At 41.4% G+C, this 19,610-nt stretch overlaps 1 protein-coding gene across 3 annotated transcripts in view; it reads left to right on the top strand.

Moving 5' to 3' along the window:
• The window catches only part of LOC133109704 (contactin-4-like), a 156,060-nt gene that overhangs the window by 26,077 nt on the left and 110,373 nt on the right, over positions 1 to 19,610 (top strand). For all 3 annotated transcript variants that reach the window (XM_061219202.1, XM_061219201.1, XM_061219203.1), the window contains exon 2: positions 1,746 to 1,882. In XM_061219202.1, coding sequence (XP_061075186.1) covers positions 1,828 to 1,882 — 55 coding nt within the window. In that variant the 5' untranslated portion in view covers positions 1,746 to 1,827. The remainder of the gene's footprint in view (positions 1 to 1,745; positions 1,883 to 19,610) is intronic.

Here is a 19,610-nt window from a genome sequence, read left to right as displayed (position 1 = left end):
TCCCATAGAGCTTGCAGGACAACCTGAAAATAAGATATACAGACTCTGATGATATTGATAAGTCACAGACATCAGGAAGTCATGACATGCAAAGGATATGCAACAACATACTAAACATGACTATTTTCATTCACATAACATTGCTGTATGAGCCATAATATTTCATAATGTTTATTTTGTTTGTATGGTTATATTTATTGCTTATGAGCCTGTATATCTTCCTTTGCTTATTGTCTAATAATTATTTGATTCGGGTCCTAATTGTTTGTGTGGGTGTGGTTTTACCTACATAGGTGGGGGGAGGGCCTTGGACAGGAGGACAGAGAGAGGGTTAGTTGGGTCGGGATATTTTCTGTTAACCGTACGCCACGTCATGTTTTCGTTTTGTTTGTTTGAAAAAGTTTCATCACGTTTAATATCGTTTGACTTTGATCGTATTAAACACCATAAACTTTACTTCCGACTGGACATGAATTCAATGGAACGAGTGAGACCGCAACGAGCCATGCTAAGCCTCTCGGCGACCTTTGTTTGACCTAAAAGTCGCTACAATTGCTGTGTCCCAAACGTTATGGTGTCCTGAAATGGGGGACTATGCAAAAACACTGCTGTAATTCCAACATGATAAAACCAAAATGTATAAAAATACCCTTCATTAAAATCTGACAGTGTGCACATTTGTGCACTTTATAGCGGGCACTGTACATACCTCTTTTGGGGGTGCAATTGGGGCAGGGTCGCTGGAATCATTTCAGAAGAGCAGGGGCCGAATACATGCTTAGGGACACCTCGACACACCCAGGGTGGGGGATCCTACATTATTTTCCAAAGTATAACTCAAGTACCTGCATCACATTATTAAAATGGTTGTTGATAGTGGCCGGAAGAGGCATGGGGCAGGTATGTTCTTAGCATCGTACTGGCCCTTGTGTATGCTAGGGTTTCCCTTCCCTCATCACCCAATCGGCATGCCTCTAATCGATTCAGGATGTGCGTGTGCTTGCATCCTCAGCTTTAATTGCGCAGGCCTCTGGTCAAAAACCTGTGCAGTTCCGCTGTTAAATAGCAGTCTGAAACAAAATGGCTGCCTACACAGGTATTGTAAACCTGTGCCATTGTATCTTGTCCTAAATGTACATAGGATGCACAATGGTGGAATCAGAGTTGGCCATTCTGCTTTGAGATACAAATACGAGAGAAACAAAGTAAACTTTAAATAATTTCAAATGAATACAGAAAAACTCATTTTAAAGGAGTGATCAGGCTGTTTGTTATTATTTGAAGAGCTTGTTTTGGGTGATGTTACCTAACATTTGCTTTTTTTTGTGCATATTGCTTTTAGTAAAATTAACAGAAATGGGAAAATCACAAGGGCTGTCATTTCAAATTTTTCAAGCCGCCACCCATAAAACACTGTCTTCACAAACCATTCATCACAGCTCATACTTGCTGTCTCCTTGAATACCTTCTTGTGCTCCACTAACTTCTGTCAGAAAATTAGATTTTTTTATGATGTTATAATTAATGCCATTATTGTCTGTCATATTTCTATTAACAGAAACAGGAAAGTTTGTTATATTTGATAGTAAGTTTGATTTTATGGAAGATAAACACACTAAATATGTAGGAAATTAAGTTCAGTTTAAACTCAGCACAATCCAGTCATGTGATGAATGACTTAATGACTAACATTTTGTCTTATGACAGTCATCTCTTCTTCTTCTTCTCTCTCTCTCTCTGTTCAGAGAAAAGGCCAAGGAAGGTGCAGAAAGGGACTCTGTACACCTCTGATTGCATGTGCGCCTATTTTGACCCCAGAAACTGAAGATGATGTTGCTATGGAAACTGCTGGTGCTGCTGTCGTCTATTGGCTGCCTTGCAGGTAGAACATCTCATTAAGAACTTCTGATGTGGCATGCCAACACCTTTTTTGTGAAGTTATGTGTCCTTGTTCATATGCATTTAGGGCAGCTTGCACTCTGAAAGCCTAAGTTATTCATGTAAGTAACCCACAAACTAAACATAGGCAAACATTAATCGCAGTTTTCATTTCCATACCACTAACAAGATTGGAGCATTGAATTATAAACCCAGGTTTGCATATTAGTAGCTGTGTGCCATTGCCCAGAAAAGTTATTGCGTAGGCTGTTTAATCATCTTGAAAGATGGTGGTATAAAGTAAGAAATTATATAAGATATTAATTGTGAATAATTGTGTAGTGTATGTTATTGTGTCCCCAGAAGAGGGCATTTTTGAGATATGGAAATATACAATACAAGACACATCTACTGTAGAAGAACACTGGAGATAAGCACTCATTCAGTCAGAATGAGTAAAAGACATTGCTTCTAGGACTGTTTTTTATTTTATTAGCAATGTTTGGGCCCGGATAATGTTTATGTGCTTGTGCCTAGTGCTGATTTAATTACAGAAGGAACAGTCTTTCATTTACAGGACAACTGAAAGATGCCCTTTTGTATATATTTTTTTACCTGGGAGCTAACATTAATGCAATTTGTGGAAGCGATTATAGTTTTCTTACTTACAAAGTGCCGAGACCAATATAACTGTACTTAGATATTCCATTGCTTTGGTTTACATTAACAAAATACTGAAGCACCCAGTGGTTTTCTGCTTCAGTCATTAGCTAAGTGATGAGATGACTGACTTGTCTGTGATCGGTAAGACTGAACTTGACAATCATAGCAACAGTAACCAAAGGGGACGGGGCTTATCAAAGAGGTGTTTGGTTGCATGCCTGGTAGCACCAGTTACCATACTAAAGAAACAATGCTGGGTGCATTGTTGAAACATTTACTGAGACAGTAAACATTTTTGTCATAATGTCTTTTAACATTTAAGAGGCACACAAGATTAGGAGGTACATTATCTGATTTCCCGTTATCGCAGGGTTCCACTGTATATGCATCTTCACACTCTTATGGTCAGACAGGTTTCACACTTTCCATCCATCCATCCATCCATTATCTTAACCCTCTTATCCTGAACAGGGTCGCAGGGGGGCTGGAGCCTATCCCAGCATACATTGGGCGAAAAGCAGGAATACACCCTGGACCGGTCGCCAGTCCATCGCAGGGCGCACACACCATTCACTCACACACTCATACCTACAGGCAATTTAGACTCCCCCATCAGCCTAACCTGCATGTCTTTGGACTGTGGGAGGAAACCGGAGTACACGGAGGAAACCCACGCTGACACGGGGAGAACATGCAAACTCCGCACAAAGAGGCCCCGGCCGACCGGGATTCGAACCCACAGAACCCAGGTCCTCCTTGCTGTGAGGCGGCAGTGCTAACCACTGCACCATCCGTGCCACCGGTTTCAAATATTATGTCAGTGAGTAGGTAGTTAGGTCACCTGTTATTCATCCAGAAATCTTTGTCGCTAAAGTGGATTTAGTATAAAGAAACAAACAAATAATTTCAACATTTTGCACACATAGACAACTATGTGTTTGTGTTTAAGGGGATCTGTATTTCATGTTGGCGGAGGTTCTGACAGGACAAATGAAGTCTAAAAACGGATAAACTGGTGCCAGGTATCGGAGATAGTTAGCTCTAATTTAGATGAAGTGAATTCATTTTGATGGCAAAAACAGCTACAGTGTACAGCGTTTCAATTGCCGTGTCTCCTGGGTGGCTTGAAACCCTGGCTTTAGACAATCCACAGACAGAGAGCGTATGCCTCATGCCAATTAGACTGTTTGACCAGCAGCTAGAAGCGAATTATGTAGTGGGTCAGCAACTACTCCGCTTGGGAGAATCATACGGCGGCTTTAGCCGTATGGGTAACAAGACAATAAGCAGCAAAGCACTGAGCGGAGGTGCATCCATGCCGCTTCGCGCATCAGTTCTGACATATGAAAGGAGTGAGTGATCTTCGCGGTCTCCCTCCATTAAATCCTGTAGAGAAGTGCGAAGCTCACATCTTGCGGGGTGTCATGGGGGCTAATGCGGACTGCGCGGCTGACAGTAAAGGTCAAGCTGTCTGGCAGCCAAAAAAGCAGGTAACCCACCCCACAAATGTGAGGATTCGCTGGGAGACCACGGCGAATGTCGAAAGGGGACCGTAATGATCCCTGTCCCCTGCCAGCCAGCTTTCTTTGTTCTGGTGTCAGTGGAGGCCGGCCTGCCTCCTGTTCCTCTCGCTCCTCACTCACACCTTGCCGTTGCCATCTGATTACCTCAGTTCCCGGAGCTGGCTGCGACTGCCGAGGAATTCTAATTCCGCCCTCTCTCCCTCCCTCCTCGTGTTCCCTTCGCCATTGTAGCCGGCGTTCCCTTTCTTTCATTTATCTTTTATACCGTCGCGCAAAGCGCCGCTAATGGCAGTCTCCCACTGATCCGGTTAGGCCCCTCCACTGATGGCTTTTTCCCCCCACTCTAACGCTTTTTGATTCGTACACCTGAGACGCTTCCTGGAGAATAGCCTGGACCACCTGGCATGCATGAAAAAGCACCCAGAATTTATGAGCGGCGTTAGGGCAATACCCACTGCGTCGCGGAAGGACGTCCGAATGTACACGCGTACGCAAAAACACACACCGAAACACACTCTCGTGCACGTGAACCGGGACACAGGACGCGCGCGCATACGCCCGCGCACACACGCACAAACACATACACACGCTACAAATAAGGGTGAGTCTTCCTGAGAGTCCTGACATGTTTATGACTGGCCCTGCAAGCTCTAGACAATTTTTAAGCCCAAACCCAATAGAGCTTGATTGCTGAAATAACAAACTAACAACACCATACTGCGCTGTAGAAAATAATGCAGTGTTTCCCATGGGAAAGCTTCTAGCGAAGGTGCTTGAGACTGCGGAATGGGGGGAGCAACACTTCCACCAGCTGTTGACAACTATCGACAACAATGGCGCAAAGCGGATCTTCTAGTTTCTGTAGTGTACATGTTATGCTCTGTCAGCTGGATTTGAGCTTTCACGCTTATTTTGGAACAGGTTCTTTCACAGGAGCGATGCTTCTCTCCTCTTCTCTTCTGCCAGCGAGCATCAGTGCTTTTTCCCTCCATTAAACGTTCTGTTAATAGGTTTATAGCCCCTGTGCTGCCAAAACTGGGAGCATTTGCGCCGTTCTTGTCGATTGTTGTTAACAGCTGCCGTAGGAGTTTCCACAAAAGAAGAATATTGTTTACATTTGAAAGGAATGTAAGGTCTGAGTGCAGTGGCCTTGCCGGCCCCAGAAGCAGCTAGCTGTGGTGTGGTGAGGTCCACCTGCAGTGAGCTGCTGAGGGAGGCCATGGAAGTCCATGGAAGGCAAGGCCAGGAGAGCACTCACTTATCGGATCACGTTCTGCTGGCATAACCTGAAGCTCACCCGCCTTCGCTTCTTAGGCCTCAGTGGGGCGCTTTTAATTGACAATACCTGCTGTTTACATTCAAATATCTGGGATTGTTTAGAATTCTACAGTCATCCCGTGTGTAATCTGTGTCTGATTTTTATATAATCTATAAGTCTTCATAGAATTTCATAGAAGTTCTCCACTGTTTGCAGCCATTCAAATGAAAGGGGGCATTACATGTTGCGTGTTTTCCTACCAGTGCAGTGGCGTAATAGAAGAGAAAGTAATTGCTGAATATTCTGTTAAGTGCGTTGTCTACAAGCACAAAAGAATCTTCTAAAAAAATTAAATGGCATTTATAGGGAAGTCCTTAAGCACAAAACAATATTTGAATCACTCAATATTTAATTCACAAATATATAATAATGTTTTTGTAGTTTTAGCCACTTCAAATTTCCCCATAATTCTGACTGGACTAGAGATCTACTGTATGTTCTCCATTGGGGAGTGTTAGATATAAAATATGGCAAACCAATACTAGATTCATGTTCTGCCACTTGTGCCTCAGGAAATATATACATATATATTTTTCCAGTGAGAACTCCTCTTGGGAATGAGTGGAGGGATTCTCATATTTGAAGCCATTTTCTATCTTTCATGGTTAACTGTGAAAACCATGAGGAAGTTAACTTCTGTTATTGGTATCTAACTTCAGAAACAACGTTTTCTGCTTAGTACATGCATATTCACATGTAGTATAACCTGGAAAGGGGTTGTTCTTAATCTTAATCAGTTTTGCATTGACACTTTTATACAGTTTGGGTTTCATAACCCTTATCATAGCCCTGTAAAAACTATAATCTGAATTTAAATGAAAAAAAAATCTTTTTTTTACAACCTTCATCATCACCTTAAATTAAATGGTCCTCACATGTATGCAATTCTGTACTTTTAGTACTACAGCAAACTGCAAAGTCTGTACGAAGTCATTATATTACATGATGATATGTTTAATATCCAGAACAATTTCTTAAAATATATATATATATATATATATATATATATATATATATATATATATATATATATGTGTGTGTGTTTTTTATACTTCTACTGCTGTAGCCTACCCACTTAGAGTTATAATGCGTTGTGTGTTCAGAGAGATGCTCTTCAGCCTACCACTTTTGTAATTTGTGGTTATTTATGTCACTGTCACCTTCCTGTCAGCTTTGACCAGTCTGGCCCTTCTCCTCTGACCTCTCTCATTCACAACGTATCTCTGCCCACAGAACTGCTGCTCACTAGATGTTTTTGGTTTTTCACACCATTCTCTGCAAACTCTAGAGACTGCTTGAATCCCAGGAGATCAGCCGTTTCTGAGATACTCTAACCACCCTCTCTGGCACCATCTGTCATTCCACGGTCAAATTCACTTAGATCACCTTTCTTCCCCATTCATTTGGTCTGAACAACAGTTTTAATGCATTTACTGCATTAACAAGCAGGTTTACCTAATAAATTGCTCACAAAATGTATGTGTATGTGTGTATGTATGTATATATATATATATTTATATATATATATATGTATATAGTATATTTATATATATTCAATTTATATGTATTTTTAGTCACCATGGCATAATGGGTATTCTGTGTATGAAATTGGTTGTGGGTGAGAAATGAATTCGCTCAATAAAGGACTATATATTATTGCGTTACATTACATTACATTTGTGGTGAGCGGTCTTAGGTGTCTCCAGCCTCTGATAAACATCGTGAAACAGGTGTGTGTCAGGGCCCTGTCAAACAGAGATACATGTCAGTAATTCAGTGATGTGAACAATGACATCGAGGAGGCTCATTCCATCACGGAGATGCCAGAGAGGAGAGAGGGAGGCGTTTATTATGTATGGAGGAGCTGCCAGATGACCAGAGGCACAGAGATGAGAGCTTTTTTTGCCCCTGGCCCCTCGACTTGATCAGACTGTTAATTGAATCTAAATGAGGTCAGTGGAGATTAAATCGTTTCTGAGTAGCAAACAGTTGCAACAAGCATATGATTTGTTTTGGTAATGTCATTTGGCACTGGTTAAGGGGCAGAGAAAAGCAACCAGACCTTGAGCTTTCCCCCTTTGATCGGCTGAATCGTGCAGCGCATATGGCAGCAATGAGTCCACAGCTCACTGAGAGAGAAAACTGCGCTGGAAACTTCACTCAGTGGAGTCCTCAGTAAAATACATTGTCTGGTCTATAGTTTGGGGATCGCACGTTTAATGCCTCGCTGTCAGTCCTACAGAGAACGTAAAAGCCCTTTAGCATTACACAGCTGAAGCACAGCGCAGTACAAGCTGAGCCAAAGCCAACTGACCCAGTATTCTGTGATTGCTTTTCCAACACATTACCAACAGCCAGAGGTTATAAGTAGGCCAACACCTGCTGAGCTGTCTTGGGTGTGCCTGATAAAAAAAGATCATGTGAAACCACCCAGAACTTGAACTTAACAAGGCTCGGTATTATCTCAACAGTAAAGAGATACGTAAAAGGATACGTTTTTTATTGCACCATTTGTTCTAAAATCTAATGTCTGATTTTGAGACAATGCCACAGGCAATGAGGCTAGAAATGAGGACAAATTAGCCACACAAAAAAAACATTCACCGCCTTTTTTTTGGCGCTGTATCTACTCCATCGCTAAACTATCACGAAGGGGTCATATCTGCAATACTGTATATTGTCCATTTATATATCTGTGTCTCATCTTCTCAAGATTAATATATCCTGTCGCTCTCAACTACCTTAATGCATGAGAACACTATTCATTCTAATGGCTCCTCTGAAGCATGAAAGATAGAGCAGCAGTTTCTCAATTCCTTGACCTTGAACCAATTTATATAGTATTTTACACAGGCTTTTCCAGTGATGACTGCTCAGACATCCACCAAGCTTCTCTGAACACGGAGAGACACATTTTCCCTAAAGTTCACATGTGCAGTCAGTGTATCCGACTGTGCTCTGCTCGTAGGCCTAGCCTACATTTTTCCCCCTCAAGAATACGGGGATGGCGGTACCTCAGAAAATAAATATCCCTGCTGGAAAGCGGCAACAAAAAGGCACTTGAAACATTTGGGCTTCCACTGGCCGCGCCTTATCTGAGGGACAAGAGGGGGAGAGATGTCTAGGACCAGACCAGGGGGAAGCTTTGTTATTCAAGGCTTAAAATATGAATCGGAATTGAAAGGATCCCAGAATTGGCAAAGTCGAATCTTCTCAGCGCTAGGCGCCTTCTTGGGCATATTATACATGCTGAGGTAAGCTCAGCAATTTCATTTGCTGTCAGCTGGTATTGAATTTGAGATTAGGTATTTATTTTGGCTCTGAAGCACTTTTTTTTTGTTTTGTTTTCACTTTTGGCACCATTCTTGGGCGGCCTCGCGCTTGCAAAAAAAAAAAAAATTATTTATCCTGTTGCAATTATCCTGTTGGTGAGAATGAGACTGGGAAGACTTTAAAAACCACTTCTGCATAATTACCTGTGTGTGCCAGGGGGAATGCTTCTTCAGGCAGAGGATTTGTGGCCCTCAAATTGATCATATCTCAGTTCCTAATGAAGCTGGGACACTCCCGGCCGGACAGCGGTGCCTGTGGCTCGCTGAGTGATTCAAACGCAGGACAGGATTCCATCAGCATTTCCATTGTGTTTCAAGCTCCATTTTCTTTCCATTTTTCTCCCGCATGCTGTTTGCTCGGACTTGACTTTCAAATAAATAGGAGTGATTGTCCTTGAAAATAACATTTGGATGCGTTCGTTGGTCAAAATGATTGAAACGTGTGATTGCATCTAGGTCTTGTGAAAGCTCAACTCCTGTGAAATTCTCTCCAGTGAATCTTACAGACAAGATATTGGGTGTTGTTATGGACATAACGTATATAAGTAAGATTGATTGTAGTTGACCCCTCCTCTTTGTGAAAATTCTTATTTTTAAGATGATCCTAATCCAGGCCATCACCATATATAGACCTTCCAATTAATGTTGCCCCCTGGAGGGCAGCGTCTTAATCTCAAGATTAAGTCTTAATCTCAAGAACCATATATTCCACCATGCCGAAACCTACACTAGAAGGGAGAGTCAATACAAATAAAATTGTATTGAATGGATGTATTGAATCTTTTTCATTTGCACTGCAACTTTTGTCTAAATTTAATGTAAAAACATTAAATAGTTGTTTTTGTTTCCTGCCGGGTCTTAAATAAGGCAGCCATGTATTGCTTTTGTATACAGTACCTAAGTTTTCTACCTGCCAAAATGTTTGATCTATTTGATTCAATAGAAGCCATTAAAATATTTAATCAGTTTTAATGATCATAAAACGTCAACATTCAAGATAGTTAAAAACATTAATTTGCACTTGTGTACCATAAACATTGGCAATCAGATCATTTCGTAGGTTTGCATCATGTTGGACTGACTCAGGCACAGCCTAAGGGACTCAATCTTAGCTTAATATCCTGTTGAGTTGCTCATTAATAACTGGCTTCTGGGGGCTGCTTAAATTGGATGGCACATGCCAAGCAGGAAGTAGAATGCAATACTAAATGTTATTAACAGAGTGTGATAAAAAGTGGGAAATCCAGCACTAGAATCTTCAGCATTGTTAATATTGACATTACATCTTGAGAGAACTTATTTTTGTCTTCTCACAGCTGATTATAGTTAGCAGGCAAATAGGAGCAAGGATATGCAATCTGGAATGAATTTAATCATGTTTTTATAAGGTGTGTTTCCTCTTAGTATCATGGACACATTGTATGTTTTCAAAGTGTGCTTTTTCATTGTATGTATGTATGTATGTATGTATAGATGTGAAGAAAGCTGCTTTCTGCCTGGGCTAGATTATTTATTATGTATTCATTCACAATGGTTCAGAAATAAAAGCAGCAATCAATGAAGCATGGCGGAGAATCAAAGCCCCATTACCTGAGAGCAATCTCTGGGTATTATGTTTCCTTCTTTGTAACCCTGAGAACACACTTGAGTTGCGTGCACATAACCTTTGAGTGCCTGAAAGGAGAGTCAGATGTTTATTTGGAGCATTTTCTGACTTTCTGTTTAACCAGTTAAAAGCCATCCCGACTCCACAAGAAGCAAAGAATGCATAATGTCACAGCGTACCCTGTGGAAAGGCCATGAAACAGTTGGTAGCTGGCTGACCAGTTCAGACCAGCTCCCAGCTGCACATGGTTTGACCAGCTCAAGCTGTGTTTTGAAACAGTTGGTAGCTGGCTGACCAGATCAGACCAGATCCCAGCTGCACATGGTTTGACCAGCTCAAGCTGTGTTTTGAAACAGTTGGTAGTTGGCTGACCAGATCAGACCAGCTCCCAGCTGCACATGGTTTGACCAGCTCAAGCTGTGTTTTGAAACAGTTGGTAGCTGGCTGACCAGATCAGACCAGCTCCCAGCTGCACATGGTTTGACCAGCTCAAGCTGTGTTTTGAAACAGTTGGTAGCTGGCTGACCAGATCAGACCAGATCCCAGCTGCACATGGTTTGACCAGCTCAAGCTGTGTTTTGAAACAGTTGGTAGTTGGCTGACCAGATCAGACCAGCTCCCAGCTGCACATGGTTTGACCAGCTCAAGCTGTGTTTTGAAACAGTTGGTAGCTGGCTGACCAGATCAGACCAGATCCCAGCTGCACATGGTTTGACCAGCTCAAGCTGTGTTTTGAAACAGTTGGTAGTTGGCTGACCAGATCAGACCAGATCCCAGCTGCACATGGTTTGACCAGCTCAAGCTGTGTTTTGAAACAGTTGGTAGCTGGCTGACCAGATCAGACCAGATCCCAGCTGCACATGGTTTGACCAGCTCAAGCTGTGTTTTGAAACAGTTGGTAGTTGGCTGACCAGATCAGACCAGCTCCCAGCTGCACATGGTTTGACCAGCTCAAGCTGTGTTTTGAAACAGTTGGTAGCTGGCTGACCAGATCAGACCAGATCCCAGCTGCACATGGTTTGACCAGCTCAAGCTGTGTTTTGAAACAGTTGGTAGCTGGCTGACCAGATCAGACCAGATCCCAGCTGCACATGGTTTGATCAGCTCAAGCTATGTTTTTAAACAGCTGGTACTGTAGCTGGTTGACCAGCTACCAGCTCGGATGAGCTGCCAGCACTAGCTGCTTGACCAGCTCATACCCAGCTAGACTTAATGACCAGCTTTACCAGATGGTCAAGCAGGCATAATTGGAGTTTACAGCAGGGTACTGTTAAACATACAAAAGGACAGGGGACAAATAAGTGCAGCAATCACGTCTGTGACGAATGTGACTAATGCAGTATGACAGATTGACACAGTATGACACAGTAGCAAAGATGTTGACTCAGTTGCTGAAAGAGTTTCAAAGCTGCCCAAAAGTGCCCACTGATTGTGACCTGCAGTCCAACGTTGACGGTAATTGATTGCATGGACTTAGTGTCCACATTATGTCCTGGTTTATGTAGACATGCCATGTGCACTGAAAGATGTTGTATCTAAAAAAACATTAGAATAATTTTTGAATCACAAGAAAATGAATGAAAACACTGTATGCAAGCCTTGCCGCAGAATGTTAAGATCATTTTTGTCAACATTTTGGATTCAAAGCCACCCTTGCCTTATTTCCATCATACACAAATGGAATGGTAGAAAGCAAATGAAGCGGAACAGATTTGTTTTTTCTGGGCCTTTATGGGGCATGTGATTGGACAGATTAAATGTGTATTATTCAGTATCCACAGCCACAGACCTCTCATTTAACTCCCAGTTCTGCAGGTGCTTATCTCAGGTCACATTGTTTCACAGAGCTCAAAGCCCGCTGAAATGTGAACAGCCATTGTTCAGCAAAACACAATGGCCTTTTTTCATTTCTAGTCACCTGTGATAACATGTCAGCAAAATTATGCTATGAACTAAAATTGAGTATGCTGAAAGAAATTCTTGGAGGGATTTATGATATCATCCCCCATCCACTCTTGTTTCATAATTTCAGATGCTGTCGTTTCCATTTCAAACTGGATGTATGACTTACAATTCTACAGTATGTTGTCTGTGGTCTGTATGTGGAGTCTTTTGAACTGTCCAAAGTATCCGAAGCTGTTAACTATTAAAAGCAGTAAGCTTAAGCAGTAAGTCCTGTAGGTTTCTCCAAAAATCCCTATTGAATTTCAAAATACTCCATGGCATTAAAATGTTGTTTGTTTAAAGATAATATATTAAACGTTCAGAATGATATTCCACTGACTGATGGAAGGTGCTTTCATAGACTGATAAAATAAAAAGAAACAGGAAAGCCTTTGGCCACAGTGGAAAAGCCCAGAAACAGTGCAGTAATGTTAGCTCTGCACATTACAGTATCTGGCCTCTCTTGCTTGGTGGAGTGGCTGCCAGGCGTCAAGTGACAGGGGTAAAACCAACAACATCAATCCCTGTAGTTATTGTGACTCCATGACTGAGAACTGAAATAAGAAGACGTGAGTACCAGAGCATTGTCTCACACTGTTTGTCTGTTTGCACATTCAACTGCAGGCAGGTTTGTCCTTTTCGTTTGTCCTCTAAACTCTATTTTAACAAGGATGTGTCTGTTGAAAAAGTTACTGAAGCAACATCTCCGTGGAAGGGCAAGGTGGCAGCTTTGTTTGAGGACTGGGCTCGTGCCCAGAAAGCCAGAGGTCTAGTTCCCTGGACGGACATTGTAATTGTGCTCCTGAGAAAAGCACTTCGCTTCAAAATATACCCAACTGTCTAGAGCAGCAGCAAATCAGCTGCAGATTTCTAAACTTAAATTGCAGATATTTAATAATAAGTGGAATTTTGGAATGGTATTTTTCTGCCAGGTGCTCATCTGATTAATGTGAAAGATGATTATGTTTGGTTTCCTTAGCCTGTCTTTAATATATAGTTAAATGCAAAAATGTTGGGACAGTGACATAATTTTTGTTGTTTTGGCTCTGTTTTCCAGCACATTGGATCTTAATTAAAACAATGAATACGAGGTTAAAGGGCAGATAATGAGCTTTAATTTGAAGATATTTACGTCCATACTCTTTTTACGCATAGCCTCCCATTTTAGGCAAGCAAAACTAATTGGACAAATTAGCATAGTCTGAAATAACATCATCATATTTAGTATTTGGATGCAAATTTTGTATTTGATGACTGTCGGAAGTCTGCGGCCCATAGACAACACCAGATGCTGGGTGTAATCCCTGGTGATGCTCAGCCAGGCCTCTACTGCAGCCGCCTTCAGTCCCTGTTAGTTTCTGGGGCATTTTGCCTTCAGCTTTGTGCTCAGCAAGTGAATGAAATTAATTTGGATTCAGGACAGTGATTGACTTGGCCAGTCAATAGCATTCTACTTTTTGTCTTTGAAGAACTCCTTGGCTGCTGGAGAAGTATGTCATTGTCCTGCTGCAAGGTGCCACCCACGTTTTGAGGCATTTGGTTGTATCTGTACAGATAAGATGTTTCTGTGCACTTCGGAATTCATCCTGCTGCTTCCATCGGCAGTCACATCATGAATGAAGACAAATGAGTCGGGTCCAGTGGCAGCCATTCAGGCTCCAGCCATAACACTGCCTCCACCATTTTTCAAAGATGAGTGGCTGCTTTGGATCATGAGTGCTCTTTTCTTTCTCCACACGTTCTTCTTTTCATCACGCTGGTACAGGCTGTGATGAATACTCATCTCAAATGTCCATTAGATGCTTTCTTCCCCAGAACTCTCTACAGGTTTTTAACATACCTTTTTGCAAACTGTAACCTGACTGTTCCATTCTTGAGGCTTATGGTGGTTTGCATCTCGCAATGAACCCTGAGGTTATGCTCTGTGCTGCATAGTCTCTCTGTAGCAGTCTTCACATCTATACCGACATGCTGGAGGGTGTTTTTGATCTGTTTGACAGTTTATTATTTTTTTTGTGGAAGTATTCCATCATCCACAACAGTGGTCTTCTTTAATCTACCAAGCAGTTTGCTATTGCTGAGCTTACCAGTGCATTCTTGCTTCCTAATGTATCAAATAACTGATTTCGACATTCTCAATGTTTTGGCTATGTCACTGATTGATTTATTCATATTTCTCAGCCTCATCATGGCCTACTTTATTGGCATTGACACCTATTTGGTCCTCATGTTGAGCGACAACTGCGACGGATTGCAAATGCCACATATAGAATCAACTCTCAACCTTTTGTTCACTTTCATGTGCCTGCCCGAGAAACAACTGAACAGCTAATTGTCCAATTACTTTTGCTCCCCTAAAATGTGGGCCACTATGTATAAAACAGGCTTCAATTCCTACATGGATCACCCAATATGGATGTAAATATGCTAAAATTAAAGTTAAAGTCTGTACCTCATATCCGCTTTTATTTCAAATCCAATATTTTGGAGTACAGAACCAAAACAGCACAAATTGTGCCACTATGCCAATACTAATGTGTTTAACTGAAGTCCTTTTTGAGAATTAATTTGATGTTATCATTGTGGAATTCATTTTGGACACAAAAACCGATACCGTAGGTAAACAACAACACAGATAGCAAAATCCTGGAGGAAATACAAGAACAGCAATAAAAGAGGTAAAGCCATTGTTCATAAGAAAGGTATTAAAGTCTGACAAAAATTAGAATATGATAAAAAAAATTTACTGACCCAATGTTTTTTGACCACTTCTCAATGCAATGTTGTATTGAATTTTGTAGCTTTAGCAGCCTGAAATTTCAGCTGATTATAACCCAATATTCTGACTGGAGCAGACAGCCACTTTCTGTTATGTTTACTATGGAAGACAGAAATAAAATACAACAAAATCAATTCTAGATTTGTGTTCTGCCACGTGTTCTTCACAAAAGTTACCAATGGAGGAACCTTCATTTGATATGTCGTTCCTTCCTTGATGTTAATTCCAATCAATGTTTTTTTTTTTTTTGCATTGGACATTCATATTTGCAATACACACAGTATTCATTTATTTGATAAAATTTATATAAATAAATATAACATTTTAAGGAAACATTCATGACATCAGCAAAAAGTTTTTATATTTTCAGTTACTACTTAGGATTTATTTGATGACAGAAGTGAATTTCTCGTGCTAAGAAAGCACCATAAGAGCGAGACATATCTACACTTACAGTCATATAAGTGTCACCGTTAAGGTGCTAGTCTCAAGACGTGAGATAAATAGAGAGAATGGCTAGTTCATTCTTCTTGTTTGTTCTTTAACAAATCCAATTTTATATAACAGAGAAACCATCAATCAACATTATAACTGGATACCAAAATTGGATGCTTTGCTTTTTGGTATTGTTTGGTATATGGTTACTGTTCATATTGTGGTACCTGAGCTGTGCAGTGCGCCGTTCACGTGAGCTAGCATTAGGAAACACAGTGCCCTGTACCGCTCTGCTCTGTTGCTGCTGTTCACTCTTTCATATAATGTGTTCGCACCGAATCCCTGACAGGCCATTTTTCTTGCTGCTCCTCGCCAACCTTGTACTGCCTGTTAGCCTGACCCTGACCAGACTGTTGTGCATGTCAGGCGGTCCAGTGAGATTTTGAACAGGTCAGAGACTGGTCATTACCGGTTAACCAAAGCTCTGCCTCTCCAGGCGTTGAATCCGTTGTAAGGTGGTGGGGAGCGGGGGAGGCGGGGAGAGGTAGAGGTAGGGGGTTAGACTCGCCTCTCGGAGCCTCCGGGGTGAATGGCCACCGTGCCACCTTATCCTCTGGCTCACCGCCAGGGAAGGCGCTCTGCTGCCGGGCAGACGGCGAGGCGCCCCTCTCTCCTGGCCTCCCATTCGTCAGAGGCTCCTGAACCGTCACCCGCACTTCATTACGACGTGTTGATTGGGAACACATTACATTATAATTTGTATTAGATTCCAAACACTGTACTTTGAAGGAAAGAGAGAGACAGAAAAAGAAGATACACTTTTGCATAAATGAACATAACATGCCCTGGGTATGATTCTCCGCTTTCCCGCTGAGTTATTTCCTATCGGGTTACAGTGCATGAGTGAACCCAGCAATCAATTTGATAAAACACTCAAGCTTATTTAATATTTTTAGATCTCCCTGATTGAGCGAAAAATTATATCCACCCCCCAAAACCCATTTGCTTCCTAATGTTGTTCTTCAAACACTGATGGCTGCTCCATTAAAGGTTTCATTAGCCCAGATATCTTGTTGATGATGGTATTAGTGTGAGCCCAGACCTTGTTGATAAAAGCCCGCGCTGTATCACAGTAACCGCCGGCCCGCTTCTCCAGGTGGACTCACCTGCTCCTCCTCTGGAGAAGCAATTATTCGGCAGGATGGAGCGTGGCAGAGCCTCCCCTGGCGACCACTCAGAGAAGCCCCTGCTAATTGATGATGTCAGCACTTAAGACCAGGTGCAGGTGCAGGGGCTGTTTTCATTTCTTTTGTTTACCACCTTTTTTTTCCCCCCTCCTCGCACTTATTCATCACTTATTCATCAGCGCCCATTCAGATATGCACATCAATGAATATTTATTTGTGTAATCTTTACAAAAAAAAAACGAAACGGGTCTCATTATTCTCCGCTCCGCCCGTGTTCGTTCGCCTTTCCCGAATTTAACCGGAATGCGGTTTATTTTTCAGAGGTGGTCGCAATTAAGCGGCCTAGACGAAGGCGCGGTGAGTAATGAGGCAGGCGCTGTGAAACAGAGCCGGCTGCAGCCTCGCCGTATTCAGGCTTCTTTAATGACTGTGACGGTAATTGATAAGCAGGAGCGGCGCATTGATCAACATGTGCTGCCTGAGGAGCCTGAGTGAGAAAGAGCAGAAGTGCTGATGTCACTTCCCCTCTCGCACCTGTTCTGGAGGAATCCAGCTGGGTCCGCAGTTTACCGTCGCTCTAAAGACGCGCAATTTAGTTAAAATTTCACTTTGCCGCCGTCTCGTCGACACTGGTTACATCTGAAAAAGCTTGCCTATTACTGTACACCCATAAATTACTTAATTGCACATAAGTGCTCGCACTTTTCTTTCTTGTTCCACCGCCTTTCCTGCCTATCTGCGAGAGAAATTTCTCAGCCTGCCCGTATTTTTCCCCCCCGTGCTGCAGTGTGTGCAGGCATGTGCTAGCGCGCGCATGCTTTTACATGCTAATAGCGACCGGCGCTAGTTTTAGCGGTTATTTGATGAACACTGCTCGGCAGAGTAGAGCAAACTCCCTTTCACTTTGTGCTGTGAAAAGGGGTCAGAGCAGCACCTGATTTCCCCAGCGCGGCGTGGCTCTGCGCTGTTTCATCACTATTCAGTATTCCCTATCTCCTGGGCTTCCTGAGCTGGGAACACGTCTGCTACATCACTGGGGGAATTAGGCAAACCAGCTGAGACTCTGATGACGCGTCTGTCTGAGTGGAAACAAAACAGAGGCGTAGCTGAAGGGCGGCAGTTGAAGAGGCTGTTGGGACCGCGTTAGAATACCAGAGGAATATTCCGGGGCTGTTTGCTGTGGCCTACGCCGTGTGCAGATAACACACTCTCAACATTAAAATTCAAGTGCATTGTTAGATGTGAAGGCGAATACATTTCCTTCTTCCACACACTGTGGCTCTAATATTCAATATTCAGACATATCCATTCAAATAATTTCCCTCATATTTTGAAAAAAATGAAAATTAAATCTGAGTGAATGGAATATTAAAGCAAAATACAAGCTTTTTGTTTTTATATTATTATTATTATTATTATTATTATTATTTAAGTGCACAATGCAAGCAGCTTAGTGCACTTGTGAACAAATGACTTCGGATCAAATTCGTTCGGCTCACGTTTCATAACTGAGGCCCAGTGTGCAAGCACATTCGTGTACTCGTTTTATTTGAGAACATTTTGAGACATACTGTAAGGTGGCCAACGTTTCTGATGTCTGAAATGTCCGAGAACTTGTAACTACTTAATGTCAGTGTTATTATGACAGACAGGCAGCACTTTGTAATGACATTAAAAGAATTATCCTCTTTCTTACTTGGCCTCAGTCAAAATCAAAGAAGAAAAACAGCAATGAAAAGGCAGCACTGGAAATATTTTTACTGTATTTAATATATATATATAGATATATATATATATATATATATATATATATATTTTTTATTTTTATTTTTTTTTTTTTTTTATGGTTACACTCTGACACAGGGACTTGAAACACAGTAACCAAAACCTTATATTCATATACCAAACCCCTATGCCATTTCTGCAAGAATACAAGTACCTTATCTGCTTTGCTCAGATGACAATTCTAAATCACACTTTTTGCAAAACTTTACACAGAAGTCTCTACTTTGGCACAATTCTCTTAAGTGTCATTCATTGCATTCACATGGAAAGCACTACTATTCAAAATGCTTAACATAAATGATTATAATTTAAACTGGCCGCATTACTTCCTCGCCAGTTTAAATACTAGGCGCTTACATTTTCAATTAGCAATCACAACTTACGCATGAATAAAAGGGCCACAGGTTTTGACAGAGATGTTTCATTTAGCCGGATTTGACAAGTGAAAAATAATAATGTAATAAAGCTGTGGCTGTGTAAGTATTTGTGTACACAATCCTATAAAACATTGTGTCACTTCCTTTGTTATGTCTAATGTACTAATTGGCATTCCCTGCTTTATAGAAAATAGTATTTTGAATCTTTCATTAGCAGTAGAAAACATTGTAAAGCATGAAATCCCTAAAGGGGATTCAGTCTAACCAGTGTGATTCTTACGCTTACCAACCATTTTTGTGAAAGCAATAATATGTATATTTTTCTTATTCTCATGCAATATACTGTGTATTATAACATATCACTGTATCGCTATTATAATATATCACAAGCATTTGTGCTAAATATGAAGTTAGATCCAGCTATTGCCATTATAGCTGTGTGTCACTTTCTGCATAAAGATACTGTAGATATGCAGAAGATGAAACTGCATCCCTTGAGATTATCATCGTCTCGTAAACTGTGGTCTGGATTTCATCCGCCTAAACTGTGCTTTACATACCTGTATAAATCCAACAAAAGTATTATGTTTGTTTCTCAAGTTATAGATTTGAACACTTACATTTTTAAAAGTAAGAAAAATGTCATATTTATTTTTGGCCAGTCTCTTCCAGCTCTCTAGATATATTCTCTATCCCTTTCTTTTCCTGTTTACCTGTGGACTGACAGTGTGCTAATGTGGCATCTGACCTCTTGAACTGTCTTATGCTTATTAATGAACTGAG

The sequence above is a fragment of the Conger conger genome, chromosome 14 (genome assembly GCF_963514075.1).
Source record: "Conger conger chromosome 14, fConCon1.1, whole genome shotgun sequence".
NCBI classification, from domain to species: Eukaryota; Metazoa; Chordata; class Actinopteri; order Anguilliformes; family Congridae; genus Conger; species Conger conger.
The sequence above is the reverse complement of the archived record's forward strand: the minus strand, read 5'-3'. Positions and strand labels throughout refer to the sequence as shown.